Source organism: Xenopus tropicalis, chromosome 1 (assembly GCF_000004195.4).
Source record: "Xenopus tropicalis strain Nigerian chromosome 1, UCB_Xtro_10.0, whole genome shotgun sequence".
NCBI classification, from domain to species: domain Eukaryota; kingdom Metazoa; phylum Chordata; class Amphibia; order Anura; family Pipidae; genus Xenopus; species Xenopus tropicalis.
In genome coordinates, this window is record NC_030677.2 from 49847054 (window position 1) to 49860870 (window position 13817).

At 41.0% G+C, this 13817-nt stretch overlaps 1 protein-coding gene and 1 long non-coding RNA gene across 8 annotated transcripts in view; one reads left to right on the forward strand and one right to left on the reverse strand.

Annotated features, from left to right (window-relative positions):
- LOC116408469 lies at window positions 1-12235 on the reverse strand. The gene is made up of 2 exons (XR_004220956.1): window positions 12194-12235; window positions 1-733 (listed from the first exon to the last, which is right to left on the reverse strand). It is a non-coding gene; the product is annotated as an uncharacterized LOC116408469 (long non-coding RNA).
- aadat (aminoadipate aminotransferase) overlaps window positions 7210-13817 on the forward strand; it is a 27511-nt gene continuing 20903 nt past the window's right edge. The window contains exons 1-2 of one of the 7 annotated variants that reach the window (XM_031899127.1): window positions 7210-7327; window positions 10105-10163. In XM_031899127.1, coding sequence (XP_031754987.1) covers window positions 10127-10163 — 37 coding nt within the window. In that variant the 5' untranslated portion in view covers window positions 7210-7327; window positions 10105-10126. 7 annotated transcript variants of the gene reach the window in all.

Consider the following 13817-nt stretch of genomic DNA (forward strand, 5'->3'; position numbering starts at 1 on the left):
CAAATGCAAAGGCCATTTAATGTTAATACTTGCTCAAATATTCATTCTAAGGCAATCAAGTGCAATAAGTCACACAACAGAAGCATAAATATAATAGAAGCACTCTGCATAAGCTTGCAGATCCTAGACCCTGTATAAATGCATATTCACATTTGAATAATAAAACCTCAATATTTATTATAATTAAAAATACAGATTTGATTAAAATCATCTAAAACCATCCCACAGGAATCTCCCCTAAAGACAATTGTGAAGCCAGTTGCCCTAAAGTGCTCAATACCCCATACCAGGATCAGAACCGGATTGGTTTACAGACACACGGTTGCATCCGCATGTCAACCATACACTAAACAAAGTATAAACTAAACAGTCCCAAATTATGTGCCACATAAATACCAGTTCATGAAGGAAAAAGGCAGTCTAAAGGTAAAGGGCATTGGCTTAGGGAGATGTCATCCTCCACACGCATCACCACAAGGCTTCGTCAGGAGTTGGTCTTCCAATGTTGCTAAGTCCTTTCTAGTATGAAAATGGGACCACAGTTAGCACACTGGTTCCTGAATATGTTACAATGGCCAATTCATTGGTCTTGATCCCCATCAGTCTCCATGCAAAGTCTCCAATAGACAGAAGCATAATATAATTCATTATTTGACGGCAGTGCTAGTCAAAGGTGGCAAATCCGTTGTATCATTTGACCATTTTACTCATCTGCATTCGGTCTGATTCAGATCTATGTATGAAGGAGATGTAAAGAAGTTAGAAAACCTGTAGGTTGCATTGTCAATGAAAGGGTTGGGGTTCCAATACAAAAGACAGATTTTGCATAGTCAGAGGTACACTAGCGCTCAAAAGTTTGGAAATGTGTTTTGTTTTTGTCTCCAGTGGTCAACTCTTCATTGGAGCAAATTTCATTATAAAACAGAGCAATGATATGAACAATACTTCTAAGTTATGCAAAACCTATTTGGGGAAGAAACAAGGAGCTTGTCAAGGGCAATCATCAAACTTCAACCCTATCAAGCTTTGTGGGAAGATCACAAGATTGTCCATTGTGGAACAAGCAGCTAAGCATCACACATCACAGGCTGATCCACAGCTTATAAACTAAAGCTGCAGTAATAGGCAGAAACCGCATTTCATTCTCATCACATCACCCATGAAGGGATTATTCTGTTTGAATAGATAAAGAGTCATTATTCCAACTCATAGGAAGACTTAGTATTACTCATAGGTATGTGATACGGCATTTGAAATCTCCATTGTAAGGCTTGGGAACAGAACAGAAGGCCACTGTGATAATTCCAGGTGACAAGTTCACTTTAAGTTTGTAATTTCAAGATGCACACTTTTTACATGCCTGCAGGGCACTTGTTTTATTCATTGTGCCATGTGTGCTGGAGCATTGTAGTCAGAACCTATAATTCAGTGCTGTACATATGTATCCATCCCTCATTACATATTGATCTGCAAGCACATTAGGGGCATCATATTGCTGTGTGTAACCATCAAAAGACATTTTGCTTCTTCGTTGTATGCATGTGTGCGTGGGTGCATTGACTCCATGTTTTTACACTGTGATACCTTGTGAACATGGAAGCACAATATTATATTTGCAGACACAAAATAAGAACCAAAACTGGAGAGGTTTATTCATGATAATGTTAGCACCAAGGCTTGTAAACATCAAACAATAAAGATTATAATGCCAAGAATGCAACCAACAATGATTTTATACAAACTGCCATCAATATAAAACACAATATTGCCCTATATTGCTTAAAGCTGTGTTTTAGTTCAGATAGCATACTATGGAAATTACAGATTCTCATTTAGCAAAACACTCATTCTCCTAAATAACACTCAGAGAATGTTAACAGATTCTTATTTACATGAAAGGACAATGACAAGGAAGCAACATAAAAAACATTTATCACGCAAGGATGCAGAACCTCAAATCATATTGTTATGGAACAAATTAAATACACATACAACAAAATCATCCCCACCCAGGAGACTAGTAGTTAAAAACCAAAACACACATTGGTGGCCAGGGGGGCCTAATGGTCCCACGTTCTCCTTTAAAAAGAAACCTATTTCTAATATACATGTATTTAAAAAATCAATTTATTAAAAAAAAACCTTGCTTGTGATTCCCCCCCTCACTCCACTAGAACAGAGCTAATGGAGTGAAGGGGGAAATTACAAGCAACGGATAATGCCTTTTTATTAAAACGGTATGGATTTTTAAATGAATGCATATGAGGAACAGTTTCCTTTTTTTTTTTTTTTTTAAATAGAGAGCCTGGGATCATTAGGGCTTTTTTTTTTTTACTTTATTTCCCCTTTAAATAATATGCTGTAACTCCCACTCTTGCATCACTTAAAGGGGGCCCTGCAGTGCTGCCCTTCCTTGGATAAGCCGGGCCCTCTGCTGTCAGCAAGCTGCAGACATGGGAAGGGAGGGAGCTCAGGTGCCTGCATCTTCTTTCCTCTATACAGGCATTGGTACTGCTCGTTCATCACTGCAGTTCAAGTTCCAGCACAGCTACAGAGGGATTGGATAGGGGAAGTTTGAACCTCCCCTTCAGCCCATCCAATCCGGGACTAAACACTGCAGAGAGTTGTGTAGGGGAAAGAACATACAGGCACCTAAGCTCTCATCCTCCCTTCCCAAGTCTGTAGCAGGAGGGCCAGGCTAATCTAAGTGCAGGATGACTGGGCCCCCCTGAAGACCTAAAATCCACAGGACCTGGAAACACTGTCCTCCCTGTGCCCCCCATGGTGGCCATATTAAAGGAGTGTCTGACATGCTACTCCACATAATATGTTACAGTGGCCGAGGGCTACCTATTTGGGGATTAGGACGTTTCCAAAAGGGTCACTTAAAGATACCAGTTGATCAAGTTCTAAGACCTCATTGATGAGCCCATGCTGCAAAATTTAAGGCGGTATTGCATTCAAGGTGGACCTGAGTATAAGGCAGGCACCAAGTTTTAGCTTTTAATAAACTGTCATTAGAGTGAATATAGTTCCTGTACTAGGGCTAAAGAGGAATTACCTGGTCTGCAGAGGCCATTTATAGTTTGTGCCCTGCAGTGCCCATGCCTTTACAAGGATAGACTGCACTGCTGTTATTCCCAATTTTACCCATTTACCCCAACATTTATATATATATATAATAGGGGGTAAACTCTGTCTTAAATGGACAACTGATTCCCATACACCAGCAAGATAAATCGGTCCAGGGATCCCATTGTGTGCACAACCCAACTCTACTTGAGACACTCCATGGAAAATACAGTGCCCATTAAATCCAGAAAAATATGTGTATTTTCTGAGTTTGATACAGCATTTTAGTCCTGATTATACAGAAAAAGTTTAACAGATGTTTCCAGTCACTACCCAAACTTGGTTAGTCTTCTAGTCAGATTTAGTTTTCACAGCTGTCAAAATAACTCGTACTAACAATGGCTATGACAGAATCGCCTAAAGTAAGTACATTCTCCCACAACTTCTGTGACAATATGATTAGTCACATTGCAAAGCATTTTCTGCAGCCGTATCTTACTGAAGTATAACACTGACATCTACTGGCTGCACTGGGCAGGAACCATTTTTGGCATATTCAGCATAACATGAGAATAGTTGTCTGGCATGCAGCAGTGTTGCACAGCTGAATGTCTTAGGAAGGTAACCTCTTTGTCTTTTTTACACATAATAAAATGCTCATGTATTTGTAGATATGCATGTTAACATGTGTAGATATGTGTACATATATCTATTATGTAATGTCATTTTATATAAAGCATAACAGTATTGTATTGCACAATACAGAAATAAAAATGTTTACTCTTTTTTCAGTTTTTGATAATAAAAACATTGCACTCTGGGAACTGCAGTTTGTACAGTATTCAAATCAAACGTTTGTCGATCATATGATGATGCAGGAAAAAATTAATTTGCAGGACTTATAATTGTAGATTTTCTGTTTTAAACTCCACCTTCTACCTTGACTTATATCTCCAAATTTTTAGTACAGGTATGGGATCCCTTATCAGGAAACCCGTTATCCAGAAAGCTCCGAACTACAGAAAGCTTGTCTCCCATAGACTCCATTATAATCAAATAATTGAGAATTTTAAAACTGATTTCCTTTTTCTCTGTAGTAATAAAACTGTACCTTGTAATTGATCCCAAGATATAAATAATCCTCATTGGATGCAAAATAATCCTATTGGGTTTAAATAATGTTTTATTGATTTTTTAGTAAACTTAAGGTATGGAGATCTAAATTACAGAAAGACCCCTTATCCGGAGTACCCTTGGTCCCAAGCATTCTGGATAACAGGTCCTATACCTGTATTTGAATAAAGCTTGAGGATCATTACTCTTAGCTTAGAGGGCTGCACTGATTGCAACTGAAATTGAATGCACTTAATGCAGCCCTGCAACATTTATTTATTAGATGTGTCCCTGAATTTTCAAATGATCTGATAACTTTTCTGGGTGTATATGCAATTTTAATTTTTAATGGTGTGCTTCGTTACCACTACCCCCAGAGTCTTGGATTTTGCATTGAAATTATACCAACATTTCATTTAAAAAAAGGAGAAAGAGACAAACACTGTTTAGGCTGTAGTACAACATTGCACAGTTCGTGCTTTATAGAATGAGTGTTATCATGTTTTACATTTTACAGTGAAAGTGTCTTTGCCATAAAAACTCCAGTTATATTACATTCCTCCACAGCATTGCTCACATAGCTTCTATGTAGCTTATATAGCTCAGCTCATGATGTTGACCCTAAATTCAAATCAGGACATGGATGCAAAACAGTGACAGGACAAGGTGACCAGATCAATTAAAGGACATGTCAACCCTCCCAACCAAAAATTTTAGCAGAGACAAGCCTCACAGCACTGTTTAAATACCTGCCACTCCTGTCCCTCAGAAGCAAACACTGAAGCTGCAGCGATCCCTTGGAGTTTCTCTCACTGCAGAGCTGTGTAACTCCCTCTCCCCCTCCCTTCAGAATCTCCTTGTCTGCCTGGCGTAGTGCACATGCCCAGTTCCAAGCCGTTTTAATGAGCATGCGCACTTGAGATGGATCTCTTCTCTACACAAAAAAAAAACTTGTGTGCATGCGCAGGGGAAATGACAGACCGCTTTTAAAATGGCGACGCCAGCGTTCCGAACGGCGCAGATCTTTGAAGGCGGATTACAGCAGCAGGAGGTCTCAGATATGGAAATGGATGTAGCGATTTAGGAGGCAATAGGGGGCTTTATCTAATGGTGAGAACATCTTCAAAAGCCTTTCCTTTTCCTTTAAAAATTCTGGGACACATCTCATAAATACATGTTGCAGGGCAGCACTGACTTAAATTAAACTGTACTCAGTTCAGTCTCGCTAGCTGAATTTTCTACGTGTCTCTGAATTTTCAAGTGATCTGGCCACCCACCAGGAATAAACTGTGTAGTCTCTATAAAATAATAGTACTTATTTGCCTTTTAACAATTGATATAATTAAACCAGATAAGAGTTGATAAGTATCTCTCCAGAGCAGTGATTGGTGTGACTTGTGGCCACAAAATATAATATATGATGACTAACATACTGTACATAAAGTCTAATATGCCTAAAACACTGTCTATGAGTTGGGCCCTTAAAGTCTTCCACAGGAACACTTCTCATCTATTATAGAGAAAGGCAAATCTTGTCCAGAGGCTGCAGTGGAATTCTGCCATTATTGGCGTTGCAGGCCAGATGTGCTGTTTTCCTGTCTACTTTAATATGAACTACAACAACTAGAATGGCATCTCTTTCCTTATACAGTATCTAGTAAAATTAAGTCTAAAGTAACTGGACTATCTGAGTATTCTTGAAAACGTTTCACCGCTCATCCGAGCAGCTTCTTCATTTTATCTGAGTGACCGGAAATTCCCTGGCATTTAATCCCTCAAAGAAGTAAACCTTTTTTTTTTTAATTTCCTTTCCCCTTCTTCCGGGTACAGCGTGAAGCCCCGTCCCCTCTTCCTGTTCAGCTCTCTCCATCTCTTTGATTACAGGGATTGCCTTCTGTGCAAGTCTGACAGAGAAGAAGCTTTCTGGTAATGCACAGTGAGTCAGCCAGTTATGTATGGGCAAAGACAAAAAATTACTGCTGCTGCACACTGGCTCCTGCTTCTCTGTGCATTCCCAGAAAACTTTTTCTCAGTCAGGCATGCCCAGAAGGCTCTCCTCTTGGACTACCCTGTCAGATCAGACTGAATGCAAGGACTAAATGTGGACACGTAGCAATAACGATCATTGGTCGCAGGAAAGATCGTTCATTCCCTCTAGTGATGTTCAGGGCTGAATCGTCAGATATGGAGATAGAAACAATAGGGATTCTACCTCCACCTGATCATTCAGTCCTAAACGCAGATTTACTTGCGCCCCATTGATCTTTTGACCTGCCCAGCTCACAAGACGACTGTTATCCGAAGCTTTTGCAATATCGGTCGTCACATCGATCCACCAAACATGCACCGAATATCATAGGAAACTAGGTTTTGTACGAACTATCGGTGTGTGAATGGCCAGCTTAAGGTATGTTATTCTGGGGGTTGTTTAGAGTAATTGTAAAGATAGAAAAAAAGGTTTACTTCTTATTTAAGGGTAGTAGAGACACAGAACAATCACAATGGTTCCATTGAACTTATTCAGGCCAGCGGCCTGTCACTTTTGGGCTGCTCAGCAAAGATTAAACACAGTGGGATTAAATACATTAGAAGTACTCTGAGTTTCAGGAGGAAGTTGGTCAAGCTTTGTGACAAGTTGACCCCAGCACTAGATGAGGAGGCAGCATGTGCTAGCAGTGGAATTTGTGTTCTAGTCAGAGAAAAAGTGGATGTCCTTATTTCCCTACCCATAATCCTCCCAGACTGGCCTATCAAACATGCAAGCAGCAAGAGCCCATAGAATTGCCAGTTGTGGTTCTGTGATAGAGTATGTACCTATCATTTGGGCTCTAGTATAGACAACAATTATATAGTTATAGCTGAGTGTATTCAAAACATTCTCTTGTCTTTGTCATTTGTGCTGCGCATTCATCAATAATTAACCATCAACCTGAGATAGGGTTTGGTTTATTGTTAACTACCTCAACTGCTTTATATTACATATTTGTGTAAATAATTTGTAAAGGAGAGTCCTCAAGATAAGCTTACCATGAGGTCAACATATCATTTGAAAAATCACTATTAATAGACACGGGTTCTGCGGCTGCACTGATAGCAGTTGAATTTTCAAGGCGCATTTTGTGATTTTTTGATAGATTCACGGGTATGTAAAAGAGCATATGTTCTAACTGTGCAATCTGTGTTTGTTATATATATACTGTATAATTATCCTGTTAACTGCATTGCCGTAGTTTGTCGCTATCTAAGTCAATGGTTCCTGTTTTCAATTTAAACTGCTTTATCCAAGTCAATGGGCAATAGATTAGACATATTGTCATGTTTGAATCAACTCCCCTTAATAGATTAGCCTTCACGGCAGATGTCTGGCACTAAATACTGTTACTACTCTTGCTTTATTCTAATATACCACATCCTTCAAATTTGTGCCTGGCACAGAGGGCTGTTACAGTGCTTACTATCTACTGTACAACTTAAATCCTTACAACAGTTGCCTGGCACAGAGGGCTGTTACAGTGCTTGCTATCTACTGTACAACTTAAATCCTTACAACAGTTGCCTGGCACAGAGGGCTGTTACAGTGCCTGCTATGTACTCTTCAACCTAAATCCTTACAACAGTTGCCTGGCACAGAGGGCTGTTAAAGTGCCATCTATTGTACAACCTAAATCCTTACAACAGTTGACTGACACAGAGGGCTGTTACAGTGCCTGCTATCTACTGTTCAACCTAAATCCTTACAACAGTTGCCTGGCACAGAGGGCTGTTAAAGTGCCATCTATTGTACAACCTAAATCCTTACAACAGTTGCCTGACACAGAGGGCTGTTACAGTGCCTGCTATCTACTGTTCAACCTAAATCCTTACAACAGTTGCCTGGCACAGAGGGCTGTTAAAGTGCCATCTATTGTACAACCTAAATCCTTACAACAGTTGCCTGGCACAGAGGGCTGTTACAGTGCCTGCTATCTACTGTTCAACCTAAATCCTTACAACAGTTGCCTGGCACAGAGGGCTGTTAAAGTGCCTGCTATCTACTGTTCAACCTAAATCCTTACAACAGTTGCCTGGCACAGAGGGCTGTTACAGTGCCTGCTATCTACTGTTCAACCTAAATCCTTACAACAGTTGCCTGGCACAGAGGGCTGTTAAAGTGCCATCTATTGTACAACCTAAATCCTTACAACAGTTGCCTGACACAGAGGGCTGTTACCTAGCTTATTATATAATGTTGTTCCTACATTCTCACAGTAGAGGGCTCAGACGGCTGCTACCATTCATGCTACATTCTTTTTTTATCTGTGATTTTACAGTTTTTCACTTAAAGGAGTGGTTCACTTTTAAGTTCAATTTTAGTATGTCATAGAATGCTCTTTTCATTATTTATTTTTTATAGTTTTTTTTAATTATTTGCCTTACTCTTCTGCCTCTTTCCAGCATTCAAATGGGGGTCACTGGCCCTGGCAGCGAAAAACTATTGCTCTGTGAGCCTACAACGTTATTGTTATTGTTACATTTTTTTACTTATCTATGTAGCCCCCCACTACTCATATTTCCATCTTTCATTCAAACCACTGCCTGGTTGCTAGGGTAAATAAGACCCTAGCAACCATATAGCTGCTAAAATACCAAATGAAGAGCTGCTGAAAAAATGCTAAATAACTGGAAAAACATATTAAAAGTTAATTTAAAGGTGACCTACCCCTTTAAGCTTATTTGTTAATGTGGTACTAAACCAAATATCATAATTGCTCTGGCTAATACAGCAAATCTTGTGGTAACATTTACATTGCTTATGTCATTTAAAAATAATTTGTATTAATGTTTTAATTTACTCTGTGCAAGCGCATACATATTCGAAAACAGGTAGTTTATGATCATAAACCTAATATGGTGGTTCACCTCTAGTCATAGGTTGGCACCACTGAACCTTTTACATTTCTTGGTCCCAAGTCTTCTGATCAAAGCACTGGTCTCACAGGTTGATCCTGTCGCATTATAGCATTTTTAAAGGGGAGAGATCTCAAAGGCCAACATACATTTTTAAACATAGAGCTTTGGAATGAGCATCACCATTTACCCTTTATTGTCTCTTTGTCTCAGTTTTGTCCAAATTATTAGTATTTTAATAATGCTGTGCTTAAATATTTTTTATACTTCCCATGTATTTTTGTATTTTAGCCCATGTGTATATAGCCTTATTATTCACTAGATGACACTGCAAAACCAGGCATTTTTAAACAAAAGTCTTCTCTGACCTTTAATATTAAACCTAGTTGTTCTCTATTATATAAATATTAACTAGAAAAGAAATAAATAGAACAGCTACTAACAAAAGAGCATGACAAAGCAAGAGGCAGCTCCTATCTAAGACACTAAGGGGCTGATTTACTTACCCACGAACGGGTCGAATGGAGTCCGATTGCGTTTTTTTCGTAATGATCGGTACTTTGCGATTTTTTCGTATGTTTTGCGATTTTTTCGGATTCTTTACGAATTTTTCGTTACCAATACGATTTTTGCGTAAAAACGCGAGTTTTCCTATCCATTACGAAAGTTGCGTAAAAAGTTGCGCATTTTGCGTAGCGTTAAAACTTACGCGAAAAGTTGCGCATTTTTCGCATAAGTTTTAACGCTACGAAAAATGCGCAACTTTTTACGCAACTTTCGTAATGGATACGAAAAACTCGCGTTTTTACGCAAAAATCGTATTGGTAACGAAAAATTCGTACAGAATCCGAAAAAATCGCAAAACATACGAAAAAGTCGCAAAATGTTCGTTTTCAAGTCGGAACTTTTCCAATTCGGGTCGGATTCGTGGGTTAGTAAATCAGCCCCTAAAAGTCATCTCATTTGGCTGTTTTTTTCCTGTAAAGCATTTTTTTTATGTTATTATAATTAATAGTTGTATTTGTCTGACAGTTGCTATTTGCTCTGCAGAACCATGTCCAAGGGGCACAATGAACACTTCAAAAGAAAAGGTAAGGTCTAAAGTCGACTCCTGGGTTACTAAATTATTGTGTATTTAGCCTGCATGAAGATGAAATAGTATCAGACATCAGAAGTGATACAGAGAAAGTCAGAACTGGATCCAAGTTTGCCAAGAAGTCTCATTTAGGATGCACATGCCTCCCATCATCAGACAAAGGTAAACAGAGGAAGAAAGGCATGTCCATTTAAAACGTTATTTCTTGAATCACTGTCTAAGGCCAAATAATTGGGTCCAGGAACATTCCTTGTAAACTTTGCCAGGAATTCTACCAGTTTTTTTGTGCATCACTACCCCACCCCATGCCATCTGCTACCCTGAGCATCACTACCCCACCCCGATGCCATCTACTACCCTGTGCATCACTACCCCACCCCGATGCCATCTACTACCCTGTGCATCACTACCCCACCCCGATGCCATCTGCTACCCTGAGCATCACTACCCCCCCAATGCCATCTACTACCCTGTGCATCACTACCCCACCCTGATGCCATCTGCTACCCTGTGTATCACTACCCCACCCCGATGCCATCTGCTACCCTGTGCATCACTACCCCACCCCGATGCCATCTGCCTGCGCCTATGTTCTGGTTTAGCCCCCTGCAAAGGTGGCAACCCTACAATACCGTCAGACAATTGTGAAGCAGTTCAGAAATTCCTACTTTAAATACAACGAGTCAGCACTGTAGCATTACCAGCGTCTAGGAGGCCAAACATAGCATACCTCCCAACATTTGAAAAATGAAAAGAGGGACAAAAAGTTTTGGCGGGCGCAGCAATTTTTGGCCACGCCCCAATTACCACACCCCATTTTTAAAAAAAAAATACTCCTTTTATATAGATGAAATGGCGGGATCAGACGCAAATGTGCTATACCCTCATACTGTACTACCAAAGGCAAACAATATAGCAACTCCTACATTAAAATACAAATATAGAGAGAAGGCAGTCAGTTATAAGTGAATTATAACTATGTACTAGTTTTGCCCCCCATACACAGTACCCCCATACACAGGTGCCCCCCATACACAGGAGCCCCACCACACACAGTGTCCCCTATACACAGTAGCCCCCCATACACAGTGCCCCTATACACAGTAGCCCCCCAAACACAGTGCCCCCTATATACAGTAGCCCCCCCATACACATTACCCCCCATACACATTACCCCCCACAGTAGCTCCTCCTTCGTCTGCGGCTCCTCTCCTAATGCGGCTCCTTGTGCGGTGGCGACAGGCCCTTTTATATGGTTGCGCCCGTGCGTAATGACATCACACGTACCCACAGGCGCAACCTTATAAAAGGGCCTGTCGCGCTGTAAAAGGAGCCACATAACGAGGTAAGGTAAGGTAAGGCTGTGAGCTTGAGTGTAGCAGGGGAGATTGAAGAGTTAAGGGGGCAGGGCTTTATTTCCCAGAGCAGAGCAGGCACAGCAATCAATTCAATGGCAAAGCTGAAAAGCGGGAGGTTGGGAGGTATGACATAGAACGAACTTTAATACCAGCTAATGAAACCTAATTTTAGCAAATAACTACTTTCCATTGCACTTTACACTGCTGTCCAGTAGATGGCGAAATCTGAGTAAACACGCAAAAGGAGTTCTAGCTGTACAAGCACATCGATGTGTTTCGGTCAGTATCTGTACTGTCCCCCAGCTACTTGGCTCTGGGATGGATTGAGTGAGTCTGGCTCCTCTGAGTCCAGCTAATGCCAGCCGGGCAGCTCAGGGAGCCAGCGAGAGAGGCTCAAGCTCAGAGGTATGTGCTGTGTGTGCAGCTCCTGTAGTCTCAATGAAAGCTTCCATAGGGGTTTTATACTCCGTGCCTCAGGGTTGCACTGCTTATGGTGTAAAGAGAAGCAGAATGTGTAGGATTTTGTCTGGGAGCGGAGAACATACGGGTACCGCACACTGGGCTAAGGCAGTTCTGCCTGCAGTCAGCAGCCGCCTATTATACAGTTGTAAGCAAGTGCCTCAGTTTATTTATTATTTATATATATATATATATATATATATCATACCTCCCAACCGTCCTGCTTTTAGTGGGACAGTCCCGATATTTATGGCACTTCCCGCTGTCCCGGATTCACTGTTAGATGTCCGGCTTTTCAGCTTTGCCATTTAATTGATTGCTGTGCCTGCTCTGCTCTGGGAAATAAAGCCCCGCCCCCTTAACTCTTCAATCTCCCCTGCTACACTCAAGCTCACAGCCTTACCTTGATGTTTAATTGTCCTGGGAGGAGCATTTGTGACAGGCAAGGGTTAACTATTGGCATTGGCTGCATTCCTCTCCTGCTCAGTGGGTCAGGGGCTGAGGGGGCTCTGTCTTTTATCAGGCAGAAGAGGCTGCTGCTTTTATTTGTGTGCTGGGCAGTTTCACCTTTCCACCCCTAACATATATCTCTCACTCCTGGGAATCTCTGGCAGAGCACAGCATGAAGGGGAAGAGGTATCGCTCATTCATAAAATATAGCAGACACATACACCGCTTTTCGCGGGACAGTCCCGCTTTTCATGGCGCATCCCGCTGTCCCGGATAGTTCCATGAATGTCCCGCTGGAGCCGGACGTTCAGACTTCCCCAGCGGCTTTAATCGTTATGTGGCTCCTTTTACAGCATGACAGGCCCTTTTATAAGGTTGAGCCTGTGGGTACGTGTGATGTCATTACGCACGGGCGCAACCATATAAAAGGGCCTGTCGCCGCCGCACAAGGAGCCGCATTAGGAGAGGAGCCTCAGACGAAGGAGGAGCTACTGTGGGGGGTAATGTGTATGGGGGGCTACTGTATATAGGGGGCACTGTGTATGGGGGGCTACTGTGTATAGGGGACACTGTGTGTGGCGGGGCTCCTGTGAATGGGGGGCACTGTGTATGGGGGGCAAAACTGGTACATAGTTATAATTCACTTATAACTGACTGCCTTCTCTCTATATTTGTATTTTAATGTAGGAGTTGCTATATTGTTTGCCTTAGGTAGTACAGTATGAGGGTATAGCACATTTGCGTCTGATCCCGCCATTTCATCTATATAAAAGGAGTATTTTTTTTTTAAAAATGGGGTGTGGTAATTGGGGAGTGGCCACAAAAGTGGGCATGGTCAAAAAATTACTTTTTGTCCCTCTTTTCATTTTTCAAATGTTGGGAGGTATGATATATATATATATATTTCTAGACCACCTGTACTACCGGCTGTTGAGTTGCTTTAGCATCCATGTTACTAAGTTAACCCAACTGTGATGACCTAAGAGTTCAAAGTCAAGCCATATGCATCATGGGTACTAAGCAGGTTCTGTGCTGCTGTATTGGGCAGTTGGGAGTAAGCCTGAGTTTAAATAATATCCATAATATAATATTTACTGCATGTACCGTGGGTACAAGTTTAAGTCTCAGACCTTCATTAAATTGAAAGAGAATTGAAGTGAACCACATCAAATAAAAAGGAGACAGGCCAAAGAGGAAAATGTATGAAAAAAAGATGAATTAATTAACAAAACATCCCTTAAACAACGCGTTTCATGCTTATTGGACAGTGATGTGTTGAGCACAAAACATTTAAAGGAAGACTATACCCCCAAACAATGTAGGTCTCTATAAAAATATATTGCATAAACCAGCTCATATGTAAAACCCTGCTCCATCTAAAT